We start from the raw sequence: 21981 nt of genomic DNA on the forward strand, positions 1-21981 counted from the left end.
ATTGTCTGTCTTAGCTAAATGGTCCACTCACAATAGTTTAGTCTTGATTTTTACAATCTTCTGATTGAACTGATGGGCTTGTTTTATAAGTCCAAGAGATTCAAGAGTTTCTGGATCCAGCCTCTCTTTCAGGATGGCCTCAGGAACAAAAAACTGAAATTAAAAAGAGTGAATGATTTTTAGTAGTTTATTACAGAACTCAAATTCTTACATACCAACTACACCATGTCATTGTCAGGACAACTACAAATTATGAGTATTTTTGTATAAACCTAAGTCATACAAGCTTTAGTATTTTGAGGACACATGCCTCTCAGCTTTTGCATGCTATTCTAGCCTGATTGTGTGTGTGTGTGTGTGTGTGTGTGTATGTGTGTAAGAATAGCCTTTTCTGTCAGCTATATAACATAATTTAATAAAGAAATGTTTTTCTTACCAAACATGCTCCTACCAGTTGTGTGTAATGGTCACGTTTATTTTTGTCTTCCAGTGCACCAGTCTCTAAATCTATGAAATATATCATTAAAAAGACATTATCACAGATATGCCAAGTTTTTAACCACCAAAAGCTATTATACTATTAAAGTAACCTTTAGACCAGTTTAAAAAAAAAGAGAGAAGCCAAACTCACCTAGTACACTGAAAACATCAGCTAAAATTGATGTCATGTCTTCTCTGAGTTCCTGGGAAGGGGATAAATAAGTATGTAAGTAAGTAAGTTGGTATGTTGTTAGCATATTTGTGGCATAAAGCAGTGAGCCTGTCTGAACATTAAAATGTGTTTGAGGCGAATAGGCTGCCAGGACCAAACCCATCATGGCCAGAAAAAAAGGTACTGCATATTCTGTGTAGATACCTTGAAATAATGGAATTTGTAAATGTACAGCACAGACACTGCTATATGTTTAGTATGGTTTAACCCTCAAGTAATAATATTTAAATAAAGCAATTATACCATCGTGTCTGCAAGGACACTAACGACAAGATCCGACTTCAGGTTCCCCTGGACAACTTGCCAGCAGATCTCGTAAAAGGCGGCCTGTATATCTACAGGGGTAAACAGACAAGCCCACATTCTCTAAAACTGAACTGACAGAGGAAAAAAAAATGAAATATGAAAATATCTAAAATGGACTGGGTTAAACATTCACCCGCTTCAAGAAAGTATTTAATTGAGCTATTATTAGCAAAAATGAAAGCAATGAATCTAAGTAGACAAGTCTGTGACAGCTCTGAAATGGATGCTGCAGTTCTTTTCCTTTCCTCTTTGCTAGTATTGCTACAGATTCTGAATTATACCAAGTTACTATCATGACATGCAGAGAACAGATGTGCATTCTGAGGAACCACTATCATATAAATGGATAATTATCATTAATGCCATCTAAAACATGCTTACTTTTCATGCATGACTAGGTTTTGACACTTGTTAAAATATTTTAGTTTACCAGAAGATAATGATACTGAATCAAATACACTGGTGTTACTGGACTATCTGCAAGTCACAGCTTGACTGAGTGCTGTTATATTATAGTGATGTGCAGAGTTACTATATTTTGAGAAGCTATAGAAAGAAAAATGCATTGTTTGTTAAAGGAAACTAAAATGTCCAGGCAGAGCCCACTTGTAGGGTGATCTGGGGCATTTATCCCTGCAATTTAAGAGGACATTGTTAACAAGTGATTTATTCAAAATACTGGGTGTTTCGTTATGGTGATGAATGCTTTGACATTCGCCATTGACCAAGACACTGACATACTGTGCATGAATTAGAGCCTCCCTCTTTAACAGATATGTAAAATATCAACAGATATAAATGAAATAAAACCAATTACCTGTGCACCACTTTGCTGATTCCTGACAACTTTATATCATTACAGCCATAAAAATAACCTTCTGAATGACACTGCAACATGTGTTTATGTCCTTTTCTTACACGGATGATTGGTTCACTCTATCACTGCTCCCAAAATGGATGTTTAACTTACCCCGGATCTCACATCCATGATCTTTCTTCTGTGCAAGTTCTTTGCAAAGTTGTACACTACAAAGCAATAAGAAAGAAATCTAGTCAGTCAAACTATTGCAACATGACAATTAACATATTTACAGATTAACCTAAAATAGCACTGACAAAGGCAGACTGATCACACAATTTGGGTCAACTGCGTGCTGGAAGAGTCTCTGTGTCACTTGATTAAACCAGACAACGATTCTAGATGCACTTGCAAGAACTTCTGCACATGCAACACTCAGACATTCTCAGCAACACCCAACTGACCATTTTCACCACTTCAAGAGAAAGTTAAAGCCCTGAGTCAACTTTACACTCTAGACTTTGACAGGGACACGCCAGCAATCAAATATGAATGCATCATTTAATTGCATACTGGTTTTGTCTTAATAGAAATATTTTATGAGTTGCTATCAGCAATTTTCCCCATCTTTCCTAAGTTCCGCCAACTGCATTGACAAGCTTTATGAGCAGGACTGTAAATGTAACTAGTAGTTTAGTAGAAGAGTTGGGGCATCTCACTGCAGGCCTTTACTTAACATACAAGGCCCGCAAGCACTAATAGTATTGGATGAGCAGAGCTCAAGTAAACGAGTGAAACTCGAGTTCAAGAAACGTTTTCCCTCTCATCAAGGATCAAACTTGTAAAACTGGTAATAGTACCCCCAGGATTGATTTACGAATGTCCTTAGGATGAGATTCTATGCCGCCGCCCAGATTAATACATAAGACATTTCGTTAAGTATTAAAGCGTAGTGTTGTGCCACAAATTAACCACCGTGACCATCTGCGTAGCGGTTAACTGACGGGTTGCCCACATATCTAGCTTAAGTTAACATTAGCTAACAATGTAGCGTTGGCTTTAGCTGTACATTAACGAAGCGATTTCAGTGTCATTGTCTGGAAAATTTGGTTTATTTGTCAAAATGAACCATTATTGAGCAAGATTAAGTGTCACTGTTATTCTGAATGCTGCCCTGCCCAACATTAGGCAACAAATATTAACCAAGCCAGTCGACATCTCAGATACCACAGCTAACATACTATAAGCTGACGCTGTGTCGGGTGTAAAGACCCCTCATTTTCCTCCACTTCAATAAACGACAGCTACTATTACTCTTAATGGAGCACAATGCTGGCAAAAAACGTTTTTAGTCAACCGCTGATTAAATTGTTGGCAGTTACTGTTGGCTGATTATCCAAAGCTTAGTAATAGGTTCAACTGAAATTAACGATATCAAAGCAGCCCAAGAGTGAGGTAGCTACATAGATGCTAAATGCCTTAGCTTTGAGAGCCATCGTGTTTACGAATGAACGAAAGCTCCAATGGGGGTGTAAGATAGCCAAATGAATAGCATGCAGGTAAAGTTAGCCAGATAAATATGAGTAACGCATCCACGCTATAAAAAAAACATGAGTCACATATGTTTCCTGTCAAATGCGACATGCACGATCTGTTTTTCTTCACATAGAGCCGGTAGTTAACGGCTGTAGGCCACACGAACTATTTTTAGCTTGCTAACGTTAGCTTACCGCTTGTTAGCATTAGCAAACACTTGAAAAATTGTAGGTCTTGCTAGCTACGCTTTTTAAATCTGTTATCAGCCAACAACTGTTAAACCATTATAAACCCCAACACCGTGTTGAACTCCAGATCTACTCACAACTCGTGTTTTCCTGATTTTTCCCAGTTTTTGATCCATTCAACAGGGAGGATAAGTGTCGCCATCTTCCATACACTCAGTCCGGATGTGTAGTTGATCATTGTACACACAGAGTCAAATGTGGTGGCTAGCTACTGCTAGCTCACTGTTGCATGGTGGGACTGGCTCTGAAGCTTTGTTAACACAGACCATAGACTTTGCGGTCCTTCGCATTCCATGAGTATAGTGTATCTTCTGACTATACCCACGTATTATCTTAACTACCATTAAACAGTACATTTTAAAGTACCACTTTCTTTTGTCTTTGAGACGATTGCTTGAACTTTTGTAGAGCCATGGTTTCCAAAAATCCCCACTGCACAAAGGATTCAATTACACTACTCATACTGCTTACTTGTTTAATTTGTGCTACTACTACAGTTATGAAAATATAAAAATGTATGAAACATAAGTAAATCTTAGCTCGATAAAATATTCTCAGACACACAGACTAAAATGAAGACAGTACATTTCAGTACATTCCTCAAACTTTCAATCATATGTCTGGAAGTTTACTGGCAACCATATTCTTAAAATCATCATTGCACAATTGCAGAGGGTTTATTATGATCATGTTGAATCTCCAGAGACAAATAGGGATCTTAAAGGATGCAGTGGGGCACTTTGTAAATAGAATAAAAACACAAATTTAATATACACAAATATTTAAATATGCGTAAACATACAGATGTATGCACATTTTCAGCAGTTCAATGCAAGACAGAAAAGATCCAAAATGAATGATTAATGTAAATTTACAGGCAATTCTAAGATGTATTTTTCTCATTTGCCTAACATGTATAGTTAGTATAAATATAACCGTTAAAAGATCATGTGTCCTGTCTCTCCAGTGAGATTCCGAGGAACTTAGGGAGTTTTTTTCTCACTACAATATGAAAGCACATTTTTCCATAAAATCTCAATCTGCCAATCTGGCCAATACACAGAGGTGAGGAAATATCGCAACAATCCATTGAAAGACTAACAAAACAATATACTGTATTGTACTTGCAAATTAGTCGGTTAACTTCAAATAGTTATGTTCTATTTCTTTAACCTTTCCCTAAAATTTCAAGAAACTGCAAATATAAAATAAGCACCAATTCACAATATATTACACATTTGTAACTGTATAATATACAATTCTGATACTATAATAGCTGACTAAAGAATTCTAAAACTTTGTCATTTAGAATAATTCTGTAACTCTTATACACACAAATAAATTGGCTTTTTGAAAAAAAAGTCCTCAGCACACTTGCAAACTGTAAAAAAAAGAAAGAAAAAAAAAAGCAAAAACAAACAATACACCTTTTTCAACCATATATCAAATCCTTTCTTTTAAAACTCACATTTATGGCATGTATGTGTTATTAGATATTAATAGATATTATACTGTGAAGAAAAATAGTCGATATAGGAGTGATTACATGTTTAAGGTTGAGTCAAAATTTTATATACGACAGTGAATGCTCCCAATATTAAAACTATTAAAATTAAAATTTTAGATGTAGTCATCAATTTGACAAATTAATACATTTGAGAAATGCATTACTTTTTCACCCATTTGTTATAGAGATGAAAAGAAAATACAAACAGCTGGCCATATCTATAGTAACATAATCATTTTCATTAAAAAGGATTATTTCATCATCTATTTGAAGTAACATGATTAGAAACCATTAATTTACATTTGATTGTCATTACAAAATATCTAAAAATCAAAGTCATCTAGAAGGTATAAAAGCGGAACACAAACATTTCTAAAAAATACCACCACAAAGAAATCTGAGAATACCATTTATCATTTGTGGCAAGGCTTTTGAACAGTATGAGACGCTAGTTCACATTATACTTTACTGTGTACATGTTTCAATATATGGCTACATGCCATGCCAAAATCTACAGTTTAAAAGTACAGTCCGTGAACACAACAGAAGTAACACCTTTACAAGGTAATGCAGTCCCGTCCAATAGCCCTGCAATAAATGCTGCCTTTATGAAGCTTATGCTCAGTTTCTATTTGGATTGTGTCAGAGAGGATGGTTTAAGCCTATGTGCAGGAAAGTTTTCACATATGACTGTAAAATTAACATCTGTGTAACAAAGCGTAGTGTAATTAGAGTGTTCAACAACAACTGAATGCTACAAACATCATTTTGGCAGTATTATTTTGCAGGGCCATTATATTACTATACTATCTGTCGGTTTAAATTGTGTTCACCCCTTCTGTATCTTGGCCACTATGTATTTACATCAGACAATGTTTGTCTACTGAATAAAAAAAGATTAAAGGTATATATTATTCATTTTAAACTCAGTCTGTTTTTGTCCCGTCACCATGAAACTGCCACATCTGTACTGGCACTTACAGTATATTAGCTCAAACAGCTTTACACACTGACAACATCAGGTCCAGCTTAGTGAACACTAACATTACTAGTTCATTTTTAGGGCAAATGAACAAAGAAAGAAATGTTTCTTCTGTCTGTGGCAAAAGTCTGGTGTGTGAAAAGAGCAGAATAAAATTCAAATTCAAGCTCTCCCTCTGAATTTTAACAAAGTGTTGAAGAGGCAAACTGGTGTCTCACAGACATTCATAGTAGTCCATTTTGATTTTCACAGACAAATAGGCAGTCATCTTATCTTCCAAGGATTCTGATGACACATTGTCCTTGATGCATCCATTTCATACTAGAACATTGAAACATTGAGAACCTAAAAACATACAAAAAGTAATTTATTAATCCATAATCTTAAAAAAAACATCCCCCCCCCCCCAAAAAATGTTTTTGAACACTTTTAAGTCAATATCACCTGTAACTTTTATTTTGTGAGAAAAATGTAAATTGGGACTAAAATAGTATAGTGCTTTTGGAATTACCTGATTTTCTACATTAACTGCTCATAAGATGTGAGTTTATCTTCATTCAAGTTGCAAGTATAGACAAACATAATGTGCTCAAGCAAACCACAAACAATAATTTTTCCTGTCTTTACTGAATTAAACGTTCACAGTTCTGGTGAAAAAAGTAAGTGAACCCTTGGATTTAATAGTTGGTCAAACCTATTTTGGCATCAATAACCTGGAATAAGAGCTTCCAGTAGCTGCAGATCAGACCTGCAGGAGGAATTTTGGACCAGGAATTTGGAACTGCATCAGCTCAGAGATATTGTTAAGATGTCTGCTGTGAACAGCTCTCCTGAGGTCATTCCACAGCACCTCTGCTGCATTATGGTCTGGCCTCTGACTGAGCTACTGCAAAAGCGAGATTTTTATATGTAGAAGATTCACTTCGATGTTTAGTGTCATTGTCCTGCTTATACTGAGCTTCAGCTGGTGGACAGCCATCCTGACATTATCCTGTAACTTGATAAACTTGGGAATTGATTTTGTCCTCAAAGGCAAACTGCCCAGGCCCAGAGGCAGCAAATCAGAATGCTCTCTTCCACTGCATTTCATGACTGGGGCTATGTTTTCATGTTGGCATGCCCCTTTTTCCACCATATGCTATATGTTCTTTTCCAACAATTCAATGTGTTTCACCAGCTTACAAAACTTTCTCCCAGGAGTGTTGTGGAGATTCAAGGTGCTCTTTCCGTTCTGAGAGCGGCAGTGTTTTCATCTTACCTTGGACACCATACTCCATGCAATCATGCACCATGATTTGAGTATAACAGAATCATAAACACAGATGTTAACCAGCTGCAGTAATTCCTTTAAGCCTTTAGCTGTTACTCTGGGCTTTTTTATGTCACCGAGTGCTCTGTGTGGTGCCTCTGGAGTCATTTTAGATGTGAGCTACAAATGTTTCACCGGCGCCTTTCAAGCCTACACAGGAGGTGAATATATGATACTCAAAAACCAGACTTTTAGTGGTGTATTCCTGTAACTTATTATACATATCTTACTGCCAAAAGGGGCTTAGAATTATCCTTAGTGAGCCATGCACCTGACAGAGTTACTTCCACATTACAGGACAAAAAAAACTGAGCAACCACTGCCAACCAAAATAATAATAATATCCTTACCGAATCATCCATGATGGAAGATGGATCAAAGTAGTCCGGCTTTAGTTCAGTTCTTTCTCTGCGATTCTTCGATGCCGGCTGAAAAGGAACAGCTCGATTAGAACAACGCGCCACAAATTGTGATGACAATATGAGACAAAAACAGCTAGGTGAACCTCAGAATTTGAAAACAGTGTATCCACCTGTGTCAATAAAATACTGACAGTTACACTGAAATGCAAAATCTAATATTTGTCACAACAGAGAAACTACTTTATTTGGAATAAAAGTCTGTTCATGAACAGGCACTGTCTGTTGGAATTTGTGGTGCACAGAATAAAGATTAACATTTACTTAAATTACCAAATCTATGTCCATTGTATCAAAATCCATGCCCTCATTGATGTCCTCTGATGACATCATCACATCCTCCACTATTGGCTCCTCATCATCCTCCATCAGCCCAGAGCCTCGACGACTGTGGAGTACACATAAGACATTTATTACAAAATCAGACTTTTTCATAGATTTCTGTCTATTGGATGGATGTTATTAAAAATACCCATATTCTTCCACAATTCCGACCTATTAATTGTACTCTGAGGACTGCCATCTTACATTGCATGCTGCATGTGGTTCCTCATCTTCGCATAGTGCATGCTAACTCGTTCTTGCTGCTGATGAGCCTCAGCTTGTTGCCTCTGTGTCAACATCCAAGTAACCTGGGTACTGTGGGACAGTTTTCAGTATTTAACAAGACTTCATAATCAATCAAACTGTTAGATTGTTTTAAAAGTAATAATACAATATTGTATACATCAGGAAATGTCCAAATATTAATTTCAACGTAAGGTACAGACATGTGGAAAGGTTTTCATACTTGTAATCAATGGCAGCTTGGTGGTGATTAAGTGACTGCTGCTGGGGAGGCACAGGCTGATGGGGATGCTGCTCTGTTGGCATAGAGTATGCAGCAGTGTAGCTGTCCTCTGGCCTCATCTTCTTTGGATCTCTCAGTACAGTGGAGGTTAAGTGTGGCGAATGCATCATCACTGGCGTCTGCACGTTCTGCTCACGGTTCATCCAGACTGCATCACTACTGCTGCAACTGTTCTCTTCTGCAAGAGAAAATTAACTTCTTAAACTTTTTGCCTTTTACTCAAAGCATGTAGTGACCATAATAATGTGTGCATTGTTTAGTTTATTATTAAAAGGGCAGGTGATTATCAAGTGTTTGCAGAGAAAATTCCTAGGGCAATCAATGCCCTCTACCAACTGACGTAGCATTAAGGTGTGAATGTCTGATGGTTGAAAGGCCAAAAACACCCCAGCATTTCCAACTTTATGACTGTGTATTTTCCAACTACAAAGACGCCTTTAGCAACTTCAGTGGCAAATTGGTAAAATTAATTATTTAAATAAAGAGAACAAACAGGCTTATCATCCATTGTAAGTAGTTATCCATTTCTCCAGTACATTAATTTGATCTTTCTCTAGCCAAGTATAATAATGTTGAAATTGCTCACCTTCAGGCAATTTCCGTTTGCTAGCAGTTGCTGGCTTGGACTTCTTACTCCTGATGGTGGACCCTCGACTGCTGATCCCACTGATGACAGACATGGTGTCATCATCCCCTCCAGCCTGCAGGGAGTTCCTGTACGAGATGAGAGGAAGCCAGCAGTCCTCTCTCTGCAGGGCCATCTGAAACGTCATGAATCGCTCCAGGTACATGTGACTGTAGAAGTCAGAATGACAGGGGTTAGCACCTTTTTAGAGTTCCTTGTCAGCTTCATGCTACAAACCAACAAATCTCTTCACATCTTGCGCCTCAAACTTACACTGTTCTCTTATCCTGTCGAATTAGTTTGCTGGAAAACTCGCTCAGGATATCCAAAAATGCTAGATTAAGTGGTGGACTCCCCTCTCCTTGAGGACTAGGTTCCTTAAAAGCAAACTCAATTCCATCCCTAAATAAATACATTGGAAAGTAATGAATGAACAGCTTTACTTAAAACAAAGCCATCTGTAAGAGCTGAGTTGCATAAAAACCACATGATCTTGGATCAGGACTGTTACTTACTTATGTAACATGGCAATAGCCTCCCTGGTCTTTAACTGATCCAAGCCAAAAGTTAATGAGAAGCGTCGGGCGAGCTCCTTTATGCCACAGAAGGCTGATGAAGAACGGTCGAAATTGAAGCCAAGTTCAGACAACATCTCATTGAATAACTACAGGAGAAAAACAACAAGATAAAACTAAACATGCACACCACATTTTTCACAGGTGGTTTTACACCCGAGAAGTCTAAATCCTAGACTAATTACATTTATGGTCTATAGCATTTTAACTCATCTGCAGCCTAAGACCACCATCTTCCTCTGTTTACATGGCAACGTGGAGCAACCTTTGGCAGATACCTCATAGACTAAACAGAAATTAAACAAGGCAAAAAGATGCCTTTTTACAAATTTTTGAGTCGCCACTAAGAATCTTACCTTTTGTAGGCTCAGTATGAGTGTCTTTGCACACTGTATTTTGTCGATTTGTCTCGTCTTGCTCATCGTTTCCTTGATGATATCTCCATAATCATTGTAATACTAAGGACAAGGAGAAAGAATACTGTCAACAACAACAACAACAACAACAGGGCTTAAGGAATCCTCTATAATCACTAAAAAGGGTTTAAGCCTACCCTCATATACTGTTTAAATATATCTGCTCCAGTGTTCATTTCCACAACATTGTAAATGATTAATTTGCAATAGGCAGCAAGAAGGTTTCTTCGCTTGTGCAGAGCCTCGATTTTACTGGCTTCATCATCTTGTTGTCCATCTGAAAAATACAAAATAGTAGAAATACCAAAAAAGAAATCTTCAGTCTATGTCTTCGATTTTAAAATTTAACTGTAGTGGATCAACACAAGACCATTAACTGACTCTGACCTGTGCTGTTGCTGTCATCATCTTGATCAATGAACACTTGATCCAGGATGAAGTTGAGCAGCTCGGCCTGCAAAGAAGAGTCTGGAGTATAGACCAGAGGCTCCAGTTGTTCCCGGCCTGAAGACATGATTTGGTGACTGAAGATCAATAGAAGATCACACAGTATGGTGAAGGCCTGGAATAAACACAACACCTCAGCATTTATGACAACTCTGACCAACCAAATTTTCAGCTGCAGTGAAGAAAGGAGATGTTGAGAAGTCAGGAATAAAAGAACTTTCACCCCACCTGCTCTTTGACTGCAGTGTTGATGGTGTTCAGGTAACGCTGACACATCAAACAGAAAGCTCTCATTTGCTTTCCCAGTGTCACCATATCACCCTAAAAGTTGAAAATGTTCAGTTAATAATACCTAAGTTTTTTCAAAGTAACAAGTTAGGATTATCCAAGTACTGATAGATATGGATTTAAAAATGAAACTTCAGATGTTCAAAACATGAGCTAAAACAAAGTAACAGCCTCAGTCAGTATCATAGTTTAAAACCATACTTGATAGAAACTTAAGATGGGATTGTGCTTCTTATTGACAACTTTGGCAGCCATTCAGTGTAGAAATCACTCAACCACTCTCAAAATAATAGCTTTTTCGACAATTTGTAAGTATGACAAAACAAAAAAAATCTGTAAACTCTTTAAACCTATACCAGCTATAGAGGAAATACTACCTAATATAATCTATACAATCTTAATCATTAACCTCTTTACAGAATTTTAATATGACTGATAGTATGACTGGAAAAAGTGACAGTTAAAGTGAAAGAATGACTCAGATCTGAAACTGGTAAGCTGATGACAGTGGCTGGTTGCTATCTTGCCCATTAGAAGATAGCAATAACCTATTTGACAATTTATGTTTGCATTGATTTTTTTTTTCATTTAACTGGCATTCTATTTTCAACAGAATGTTTACACATTTTGTCATCACACAGCTGTACATCTTGCTGCATCATGCTAAGTAACCCCAAATTTTTCCAGATCAATGATGTGTAAATACCTTTAATGAAGTGCCTTCTGAAACCTTTGCCAGATGCCACAGGATGATATAATGTGTGCACTGCATTGCGTGAATCACAATCTAGGGGGAAAAAAACAAGTATAGTCAGTTAGATTTTCCACTGTTTGATATTACTGACAAGACACTACTCCACTACTGCTCTGGTACCTGTTCAGGCATATCCCCGTTCTGTAAACCTGTGCTGAGTAGCCTATAGTTGCTGGTGAAGACATCCCACTTGGAGAGGTCATGTGCACTGGAGGCAGAAAGAAGATGCAAATGAAAATACAACAAAAACCATTTACTTCAGTGACAAAACAAGATGACTAGCAAAGCTGTTGTCAACAAGTAACAATCTACTGAAATCATGCTTTACTTGTGGAAAGCGCTGATCTTCTTGAGTGTAGACAGAACCTGGTAAGCATCATCCTCATCTGGTTCTTCACCCTGACAAACAAAGAGATCCAAGTCATAAAATCCTGGACATTCACCCCTGCCTCCACACATGGCAACATGCTTTCAAATAGGCCATGCACATAAGCATTTTACAGCGCCCACCTCTTGCAGGAAGTCCTCCAGGAGTCGATTGAACTTGTCTACAAGCTCATCGAGAAGCTGGGAGCGAGTGATGTCCACGCGGTTGAAGATGGTGAACTCCTCATTGCAGAGATAGTGGTAGGTGGTAGAGCAGGCCTCTAGGACCTCAGTGTCTGTGTGCTTGTCCACAACCTCCCAAATTTGTCTCAACAAGGCATCCAAATGCTTAATGAGAATATGAAAGCACATGATGTTATTCCACTGGCACTGCATGCAATTTACAAGTTGCATATTTCAGCTTTGATGTGAACACTCACAAACCTTTTCTAATCGGCCAGTTGTGTAGATGTCAAGATCAAAGTACTTTGGTATTTGCAGCAAATTTGTCACCTTGTCAATATCAACACAGTACTGAAACAACAAATAAGAAAACAATTTGTTTGAATAGTTAGGAATCAAACCTGTTGCCCAAATATACAAGTCAACTTGGACAGCTGTTGGCTGTGTACAACACAAGTATTTACCTTGGCCAGTAACAGAGGCAATGCGACTGCAAACATCTCTGTGATCCGTGTCCGATCATCCAGCTGGGTTTTCTTCTCCTTTGCAGTCAGGACCTTGTCCATGCATTAAAACCCAACCATGTGAACAACATGAAATAATTCAAGAAACAAAGTTGATTTGTTTTATGTTGGGCATGAGGACCAGACTCACCCTCTTCCCTGTGCCCCTGCCTACTGGAGGGTGGCATTCACAAGCCTGCCGAATGGCACAGAGCATAATCTCAACCAGAGCCGTCTCCTGGCGATCAGTCAGGGCTAAAAATCGCAGATTCAAAAAATTTTTCACAATTTAATGGTGACACTTTGTGTTGATGAGTGAAGTTCTGATCAAAGATAGTAGAAAAAAAATAAAATGACACCTTTGGTCAATATTTCCATTTCCTAATTATGAGGCTAAAATATGTCAGCTAGTAATTGTTTGAGAGAGCAGTCCCTTACCCTCCTCTCCTGGCATGGGCTCATCCAGCAGCAGGCTGATCATAGTCTCCCAGTCCTTCAGCAGCTCTGACGCACACTCCCACAAGCTGTCCACCAAGTAGGCTCCGTGTTCATGGAGCTGCAAAACACAAAATGGTTTCATGTTATTGAATCAAATTAAATTACACCAAAACAGTGAAAGGAAGAATCCTGGCAGAGTGATTTAATTTAATAAATCAAGTGAGAAGTGACACAAGAAGCGAGCCTGGTTACCTCACTCTCCAAGAAGAAGAAGACTGTAGTCTTGATAAGGCTGCCATTGAGGCTCTGCCTGCCCCTCCTGGGCAATCCCTCCTCCTCAGGACCTCGATGGCTGAACAGTCTTTAATCAACACAACAGAAAAGGCTGTTAAAATGCATGGTGAAGGCAAGTGGAATAAAAGCTTGCAATCCCTTTGGCAAAGCTACAGATGAGACAAATATGGGGTGTCACACACATCAAGTTAAATATGGTACATTACACAGGTATTTTGCTATGAGGATACATTATTTAGATTCTCATACCCTTGATGGGTATTAGTTGTTTGCTTATTGCATCTGTCTGCATATTTCTTGTTCCTACTTGAATCTGTTTCACAATTAATTTGGCTGGAACACCAATAAATTACTTTGCACTTTGGTTTTTGCAATAAAACAGGGTCATGGCTGCACTCCACAACAACTCATGTCATTCCAAGCTGACTAGAAAGAAACCACCTACCATGCCTATAGAGGTTGAGTGGAGTGGAGTAGAGGTGGCATAAATATCTTATATTCTTATTCCTCATTCATAAGTGTTAAACCTGCAACAAAACACTTACTTTTTAAAAAGAAATTCTCCCGCTGAAACTGCAATGGGTCGATGTGCTGAGTAAACCAGATGATATACACTCTCACAGTCCTCTGCGGTCAGAACCTCATCACTACTCCTGAAGGGTGAAATACATAAATTCTTAGTGATAAGGCCAGTTTAATGAATTTGTAATTGACAAAGATGAACTGGAGTTAGGTAAAAATGTGAAGTGTAATTTCTTACAAAATCTCTCAGGATCAGGGAAAAAATATCACTATAAAATGTATGAAAATATGGTCATGCCCTGCTGTAAGCAAAAACGATGACATCTGTGAAACCTATAGGACAGGGGTCATGTTTAATATGTATCAAAACATAATAAATTGTAGTGAGATTTGGTATGTCTGTCATATTTAGGACCACATAATATGGCTTCATAAAACAAGATCAAATGCAGAATGAAGTCATTCAAGAAGAGGGGAGGTTACTTACTGTAAGACAAGTGTCAGAAGTTTAATGGCCTGCACTGCAACATCATATTCCTTATCCAGAGTCATAGACACAATGCGGTCCTGCCAATGAGAGTGAGTTCATGTCTCCGATACAGTATCTTAACTAGGGGCTCTCCATTACATTAGTTGATATATCATGCATTGGTATCATAAAATCAAAATGTCATTACTGATGTTATCTCCATAAAAAGAGGGACATTGTAAAATCCTGTATTTTCAATGATTCATGAAGCGATGCAGGTGCTTGCTCACCTTGAAACGACTTGTGAAGAGCTCCAGTCGAGCACTGAGCTCTCTGTTGAAGTAGAGACCCTGCAGAGCAGTTAGGCACTTCAGCCGCACCTCACCTTGCTGGAGTCACAGTAGAGATACATACAATATTTACTCTTAATTGAATTTATTATTTACAATTAACTGAATACCAAAACACGTGTTGCTTTGCCTTTACCCCATTTAACCATGTTTCTTAATATACATCCCTATAAACAAAATATGACATACTGTATGTTCTGTTCTTTTTTCCCCATCTGTCACAGGCAAAACAACTGATCACTTAGCATCAGTGGTACCAAAGATGACCAATGTCTTTTACTGTGCTGCTGCTCCCATAATAACTTTCAAGAACCAATTATGATCCACCCAAGTCTCAAACAGGTAATAAGCAGCTAGTCCAAGATCAGAAGAAAGCCATGCAATGACAAGTCACCCATCAAATTAGGAATTATGTGCGCATGTATTTGTTCACCTTGTCGTGCATTGTCCAGCCGACATACTTCAGGTAACTGTCATTGAGGAAAGCGTCACTGTACAGCTTCATCCACACTCCAATCTCCTCAATACAAATTGCCCGGATTTCAGCAATGGCATCACTGGCAAAAAAAGAGAATTCGTTAAATTTAGTCATTAGGCCTCTAATATGTCCTAGTGTAAACAGAAATGTAAGGTCTCAAGGATTTATATTTGTGTTGACACTCTTGACACTAGAGGGTGCCATAAATGAACAACTCAATCTCAAAACTCAAGATGATTAGAGGAGCTTCAGTAAAAACTCACCATCAACATACAATGTATCAGTCATTCAAGATTTTACATACCGATATCTGTGGACAAACACTCCTTTGAATATTGCGTTCATCATGTTTTCAATCTCATCTTGATTTTCTTGAAGCTGAAAGACAAAAACACAAAGTGATGCAGTTTAAATAATCTGCACGACACTAACCAGAACAATTTTTCCCCTTTACATAATACGACATTCAAGAGTGCAGAGCTCTGTCAAGCAATTTTGTAAAACAGAGGTTTGCTGGTGATGATTGTCAGCCATGGGTGAACATGCTTTTTGTACACTAGCAAGTATTTACAGCAGCAGGACAGTGTTTGTGGAACTGACTCAAAATAAAATAGTGTGTCCATTTTCATTGTGATGAAGAAATGCATCCATTAGTGTTGTTAATAACTTCATGTCTGTAGAATAAGCACACACAATTCTTAAAGGTTCATCAACTAAGATTTTACACATTGTCTGACAAACCAAGTGAAAATGAAACAGGATGTGGTGTCTCCCAGCTATCCTAAACCCCTCTGTGCCTGTGCTCTGCGTCCTCCTTGAGCAGCCAACCACGGAGGGCCTGTCATCGGCTATGGTAAAGTCTCAAACCGAAGAGGTTGCATTCTTTTGCACAGACAGACTGGGACAATGGAGGAGCAAAGACTAGGGTAACATCAGCTTGACTTTTTGAGATGGAGAGTCTAAAAAAACAACCAAAGCACTCAGATGTGGGCTTCTTCCTTCTTAGTATCTAAAGCTAATGTGTGTGTTTTGGTAACATTAACAATCTAGCATGGACAGAATTTTACCACTCTATTGAATTAACATGATTTTAAATGGGGAGTAATTCAAGCTTTGTGTAACGTTAGAGCTTTGTGTCACAGTAGCAGCAACCACAGGCTTCTACTGGATTGCCAAATTTACCATGTCGGTCAGATAACGCTAGCTTCAGTCTGGAGGTTGCATTTTGTACAGTCTGTCGCAACCATCCTAGAGTGGTTTATGGTGTGAGTTTGTTGTCAGAAAATGATGTGACATGAAGTCAGATGCTCAATGTTGTTTTTCAAAGCACTCCTGGACCAATATGAGAAGTAGTCAAGGAGACAAGATAGTCATGAGATCTGCTGATGTTACACTGTTGGTGCAACAGAAAGTGATACTGAACAGAGACCTGCAAAAAGACCCTGATGGGGTTGCCCCAAACTGCTGTACCAAAATAACTGAAGCTCTAAAAGAAAAGAATCTCACTATATTAGACCATCACAATGGTTATAATTCTGCATTATGTTTTTTTAGTTATTTTATCTAGTTAATTTCAGTATCCTGTTTAAACTCAAGGGTAAAATGGCAAATGTTTTTGACCCATGGAGAACAGCAGAGTATCTGTACATGACTTGTACAACAGGTCTGGACGACTCAAGATTTTTGTTCCCGCCTAAGAGAAAATTCATGTGCGAATGCCACAGAGTCTCTTATATCACTCACATGTGCCACCTGCATTAACATCAGTTGCATAGAGCCCTTTGTTAAAGGATTTTGAGTGATAGTCAAAGTGCAGTTGCAAGTATTAGACAGCTTATTTTTCTTCTCACCTCTTTACGCTTCTGTAACAGAAGTTCTAATCGGTCATTGGCCCTTTTTGCAATAACCTTGTTCCTCTCTGCCTCATACTGTCTCTGTGTGTTGTCCATATTGATGCTCAGGTTCAAAGCAACATTCACCAAGGCTGTCATCAACTTCATGGCTGGCAAAAAAACAAAGTTCAGATACTGAAGGAGTACTTGCTTCAGGACAATAACAGCATAACAGTGCAAACAGCAGCAGAAATGCAGAATACAGAAATGCACATTAAAACTGACCTGCTAGTGTGCTTGTATGTCTAAATGCCCTGACCTGTGAGTCAGACAGGCCGGTGAGCAGTGAGATGACTGTGTCCATCATATACTCATCATAGATTATGCTATACTGACACTGTCGCACCAGAACCGCAATGAAGTCACAGAAGCTTATCCTGAATTTCTTCCACTGTGGTCCTGAGAGAGTTAATGGGTAGTCACCACTGTCCTGTTTGATGAGAGCACAGACGTGATCAGGATTCAGGTCAGGATTATTACACTTGTTTCATACTGTAAATTTCCCTTTATGTCTGCCAGATTAAAAACATCCAATTTCTCTATTATTTTAAAATTATTTATGTAAATGAATGTAAAAATACAGCCCAAATCACCTCATCAAACTCCTCTGTCATTTTTCGGATGATCTCAGAGTTCTGCATGTGCTTGAACATCTCTCCACTCACAGCACCTATGTGGAAAAAAAAAACCCACAAAATGATAGCAAAGCTAAACAAGCTATTTTGCTTTCAGATGCCCAGCATGCAACACAATTATGTGTCAGATACTTACCTTTACAGCCAGAGCACTGAATGAAGAAGTTGATTAAGTCCAAGAGAGCAACATCCCGGTCATGTTTGTATGCCTCAATCCAGTCATCAACAACAGACTAGAAGATAAAAAAAATGACTATACCAGTTTACAACATAATTATAAATACAATGTTAGAAAACAAAAAACATCACTGTATGCTCGAGACAATGATGTCCCAGTACCACTGCTAAAAGACAAACCCACCAGTCAAAAATATTTTCAGAACTACAAAGCAATGAAAAAAGAAGAGAGAAGAGATGAAACTACAAAACAAGAAGTAATTGGCGTGCACTCACCTGTGTGGCGCTCTTCCCCATTTTAACCACCTCGAACAGGGTCATATTCTCCATCCCATTCTCCTGATGATGGCCGTTCACCCAGCCAACACCTGGGACCCTCCCTACTCCCCCACCTTTGGCCTTGTCTGCAAGCGCCTTCTTCCCTTTCTTGGCTGCCTGTTGGGAAAAAGATGTTAAAGAGAAGAGTAGTGTTATTTTGTTATCATAAATCTGAGCATGCACATTAAATATGCATATAGCCCAAATACCTTATCTGTTTACCAGGAATTTCAAATCAGTCACCTGAGGAACTAAATCACGTCACAGACATTAGCAGACATCATTCTGCTTCTACTCTGTGTCAGTCCCATAGACTATATATAAAATGATGGATGATGTGGATGTCGCTCTCTTTATATACAGTCAATGGTCAATCCTGTGATGTGCTAGGACCCAGTCTCGGGTGTTCTCATTGCCTTCTATGCAGTGCATGTTGAGATTATGGGCAGGCATAGAAAATAAATAAATAAAGATATAAGTTTTGAAAAACATACTGTGCTCCTTCCGGTCCTCGCATTTTTTCCATCAGGATCCTCAAAGTCAGTATCTGAAGACAACTGAGATTCTGCCTCTCTGTGAACAACACAAAGTCATCAAAACTACGAAACAGACTTTAAAAAATACAAAAGAAACATTCAATGACATCTTTAATTTGACAACGCATTTCTGTGATGCACTGCTTACTGAGGAAACTGAAACTCTGTTTGCAAATCCTGCGCTGCTATCATTTCTTTAACATTTTCTGGATCTGCTGAAGTGTGTGCTTCTGCGGCCCTGGACCCCAAGCAAGAAGGTATGTCTTCAGCTCCACCTGGTAACAAAACACATCAGAGGAGTTTGTTGATAAACTACTACAATGCCACTGATGGCAACAACTCACGAGCAAATCGCTGTACATCTAGGGCTCCGTGTCATAACCCCATCTTATCTATTCAAGAAGAAATGAAGAGAACATATTTAATTTTATTGTCCAAAAGAACACATCAGGTCCTAACATGCATCATATGCCATGATGATGAGGACCAAACAAAGACATGATGGTTGATAAAAGCTTCAGTAACTATGGCAACAAGCGATCGGTATCCATCATGTCTACCCACAATAGAAAGGTGATATTGTGTAATATTAAACCTCTTAACTCATATACAATGTGAACTAAGCAACAAAAGCAGGTTGTTGTCTCGAGGCAACGCTGGATATTTTGACCATTTGTCAGGCTGTTAACTGACAGAATAATATGCTGAGCTGATGAAAAAATGTGTTTAGTATACAAGTTGAACCCTGCACTTTCCATGCATGCATGGGCCTAGTAAACACAGACAACCCATTTTTCCCTGGCCTAACTTAAGTGAGTCTTTAAGTGTGTTTAATCAAGCAGAAACTTGGGAACTCCAGTCTGTGAAGTTGTGTGAAGGGGTCTGGTTTGTCTCTGAGGAGGGATTGCACATATTTCTGCTGGTAGGGCCAGGAGTGAAAAGTCATGGGAAGTAATTTGGAGGTCGTATAGGTCGACATTTGCTGAAATTTTACTTGTATGCAAATACAAACATATTATTATTTATATATTATATTATATTATATTAACATTGTATCTACCTGAATCTTGACATAATGACATTATCATTTTGTAGAATGTTACGACAACTAAACATTTATTTACTTTCCGATTAGACTAGTTATGTTATCGCTAACTTAAGGTTATAGCTGATGTTTTACGAAAAGAGAGATCTGAGTAAACGGGTAATCCCTGACTCCATAATCCACTGTAAATATGGTTGTTCTTATTGTGACCAGACGTGGGCTTGACTTCTCAGTCCTAACACCATAAATGGGAAGCACATTGGGTCCTTGCGCCGCAATACAACGTTAGTTACTTTCTTGGACAAGTAATGTTGTATTCTAGTATTTATGGCAGGTCTTCGTAATAGTAAATTCCAACATTAGTTTAGAACAAGTTGATCCCGAAATAATTCTGACAGGCGCAGTTGTATACTTCCGAACTACAAACACAAGCACAGATGTTTCCGAAGCCGATTATTCCTATCCACTCATCTCTTCCTGACGTGCCGTCTTTGCTACGACGGCCCAGCAGCTCTCTGCTAATACAATCTCGCTGGCACTGGATATTAGCCGAGTCACTGTGTAGCGACCTTTACACAGTATCATTGATTACTTTATTTGTGCCGACATACGATGTTCGGATTGGGAGTCACTTTAAGAGTTTTGATATGTTTACAGGATCGCATTAGGTTAGCTAGTTAGTTGCTACCTTGGCTAGTATTACCGTTAGCTGTAGCTAGCTGGCTAACGACACCACTACTTAGCATCAGATTGAATGTCTCACTTATTAATCGCGTAGTTATATTTGAAATTGTTATGATAGAATTATATTTCGATATTAATGCCTCATGTTAGCAGTAATATAAAATGTAACGCTAGTTTTTCAGTAAGAGTAACGTTGTAGCAGCATCAATGACAAACTCCCTGATGTTAGCTGTATCCGCCATTTTACAACTTACCTCGTTTTAAATCAAAGACGGACAGAAACCAAATAATCCAAACGTTGCAGACCTGACAAGGAGGATGCTATCATTAATTCCCTGCATAAACTGCCATTTTCCAAATATAAATAATAATACGTTTATTTGCTAGCTAACGTTAAGAAGCTCGTTGGTGGCTAACATAGCAAGGTACAGTTTGTATTTCGTTGTTATGAACGCAGCACCCACGCCACCTTTCGGCGGCACCGTAAACTGCTGCTAAGAGGGGCCATATCCTGCCATGGCTCTCAAGCTTCTCACTTCTCCAACACGTCTGAATCACTGCTTCTCTGGCAGTCATCATACACAACATTTGAGAAATGAACGCACAGCGTGTAGACCGCAAGATTATTGAGCCACTTTGAAAATATCATGTTCGAGCTAAAATACTCGCGTCTAAAATTCATCTGTATGTCCACATGAGTGCAAAGGTACAATGACTGCCTAGATCATAGATGTGTTTTTACATTCACTGAAATATAATTTCAGTATACATTCTACCACACTGAAGAAAACATTACTACCTCAAATTGACATTTGGAATTGGCTAACTAATAACCAGATTTTCCTTAACCCACATATGGCACCCCCGCTCATTTGGCTGGTGGTGACTTATTTGGTTTATAGGCTGACTACATAAAAACAACAAAACATACAATAATCCATGCAACTGTTGCTATTATACATTATAATGTGCAAAATATTAGTTATTCTTTTCTACTGTTTCAAGGTGCACTATTACCTTATTTTTGTGTATTGCGGCTTTAATGCTTTGTTGCCTTTATGTAACTTTTTATTTTAAGACTAAGTTAATTACTAAGTGCGATGTTTGAAGGTCACTGGGGAAAATACTATTACCCTATTTTTGTGTGTTGTGGTTTTTAATACTTTGTTGCCTTTATGTAACTTTTTATTTTAAGACTAAGTGTTCTTTCTGGCTTTTGACTCCTTACTTGACCCCAAAGGAGAGCTGCACAAGAATTCCTATATGCCTAGACTGTCTGTTTATGCATACATGGCAAATAAAAATCCAGAAAATCCAA

The 21981-nt window shown here is 38.3% G+C and overlaps 2 protein-coding genes across 2 annotated transcripts in view; both read right to left on the reverse strand.

The window, feature by feature from the left end:
- The window catches only part of thoc2 (THO complex 2), a 28078-nt gene extending 24166 nt beyond the window's left edge, over positions 1 to 3912 (reverse strand). Inside the window, exons 1-6 of the mRNA XM_020598800.1 lie at positions 3679 to 3912; positions 1989 to 2044; positions 956 to 1047; positions 632 to 683; positions 437 to 507; positions 32 to 153 (exon numbers count right to left, since the gene is read on the reverse strand). Coding sequence (XP_020454456.1) covers positions 32 to 153; positions 437 to 507; positions 632 to 683; positions 956 to 1047; positions 1989 to 2044; positions 3679 to 3779 — 494 coding nt within the window. The 5' untranslated portion in view covers positions 3780 to 3912. The remainder of the gene's footprint in view (positions 1 to 31; positions 154 to 436; positions 508 to 631; positions 684 to 955; positions 1048 to 1988; positions 2045 to 3678) is intronic.
- A 376-nt stretch (positions 3913 to 4288) lies between these two features.
- On the reverse strand, positions 4289 to 21724 carry LOC109959516 (cohesin subunit SA-2-like). Its single transcript, XM_020598950.1, has 34 exons — positions 20918 to 21724; positions 19083 to 19209; positions 18893 to 18971; positions 18357 to 18515; positions 18040 to 18136; positions 17862 to 17938; positions 17494 to 17698; positions 17227 to 17378; positions 15681 to 15754; positions 15332 to 15455; positions 14839 to 14937; positions 14567 to 14646; positions 14103 to 14210; positions 13516 to 13624; positions 13264 to 13381; positions 12977 to 13080; positions 12787 to 12879; positions 12584 to 12673; positions 12284 to 12487; positions 12102 to 12172; positions 11894 to 11981; positions 11726 to 11806; positions 10960 to 11052; positions 10672 to 10846; positions 10422 to 10561; positions 10225 to 10326; positions 9809 to 9957; positions 9567 to 9695; positions 9255 to 9463; positions 8609 to 8846; positions 8347 to 8457; positions 8092 to 8206; positions 7750 to 7827; positions 4289 to 6435 (listed from the first exon to the last, which is right to left on the reverse strand). Exons 2-34 carry the CDS (start codon positions 19124 to 19126, stop codon positions 6412 to 6414), a joined length of 3819 nt encoding a protein of 1272 aa, XP_020454606.1. The 5' UTR covers positions 19127 to 19209; positions 20918 to 21724; the 3' UTR covers positions 4289 to 6411.
- Positions 21725 to 21981: the final 257 nt, after the last annotated feature.

Source organism: Monopterus albus, unplaced genomic scaffold (assembly GCF_001952655.1).
Source record: "Monopterus albus unplaced genomic scaffold, M_albus_1.0 scaffold39.1, whole genome shotgun sequence".
NCBI lineage: Eukaryota > Metazoa > Chordata > Actinopteri > Synbranchiformes > Synbranchidae > Monopterus > Monopterus albus.

Coding starts and splice junctions, on each gene's coding strand:
- LOC109959516 (XM_020598950.1), bottom strand. CDS start 19,126: ATGATAGCAGCGCAGGATTTGCAAACAGAGTTTCAGTTTCCTCA. Junction 14,647..14,838: donor TCTTCACAAGTCGTTTCAAG/GTGAGCAAGCAC, acceptor TCTCATTGGCAG/GACCGCATTGTGTCTATGAC. Junction 12,173..12,283: donor TGGAGGACTTCCTGCAAGAG/GTGGGCGCTGTA, acceptor TTTGTTTGTCAG/GGTGAAGAACCAGATGAGGA.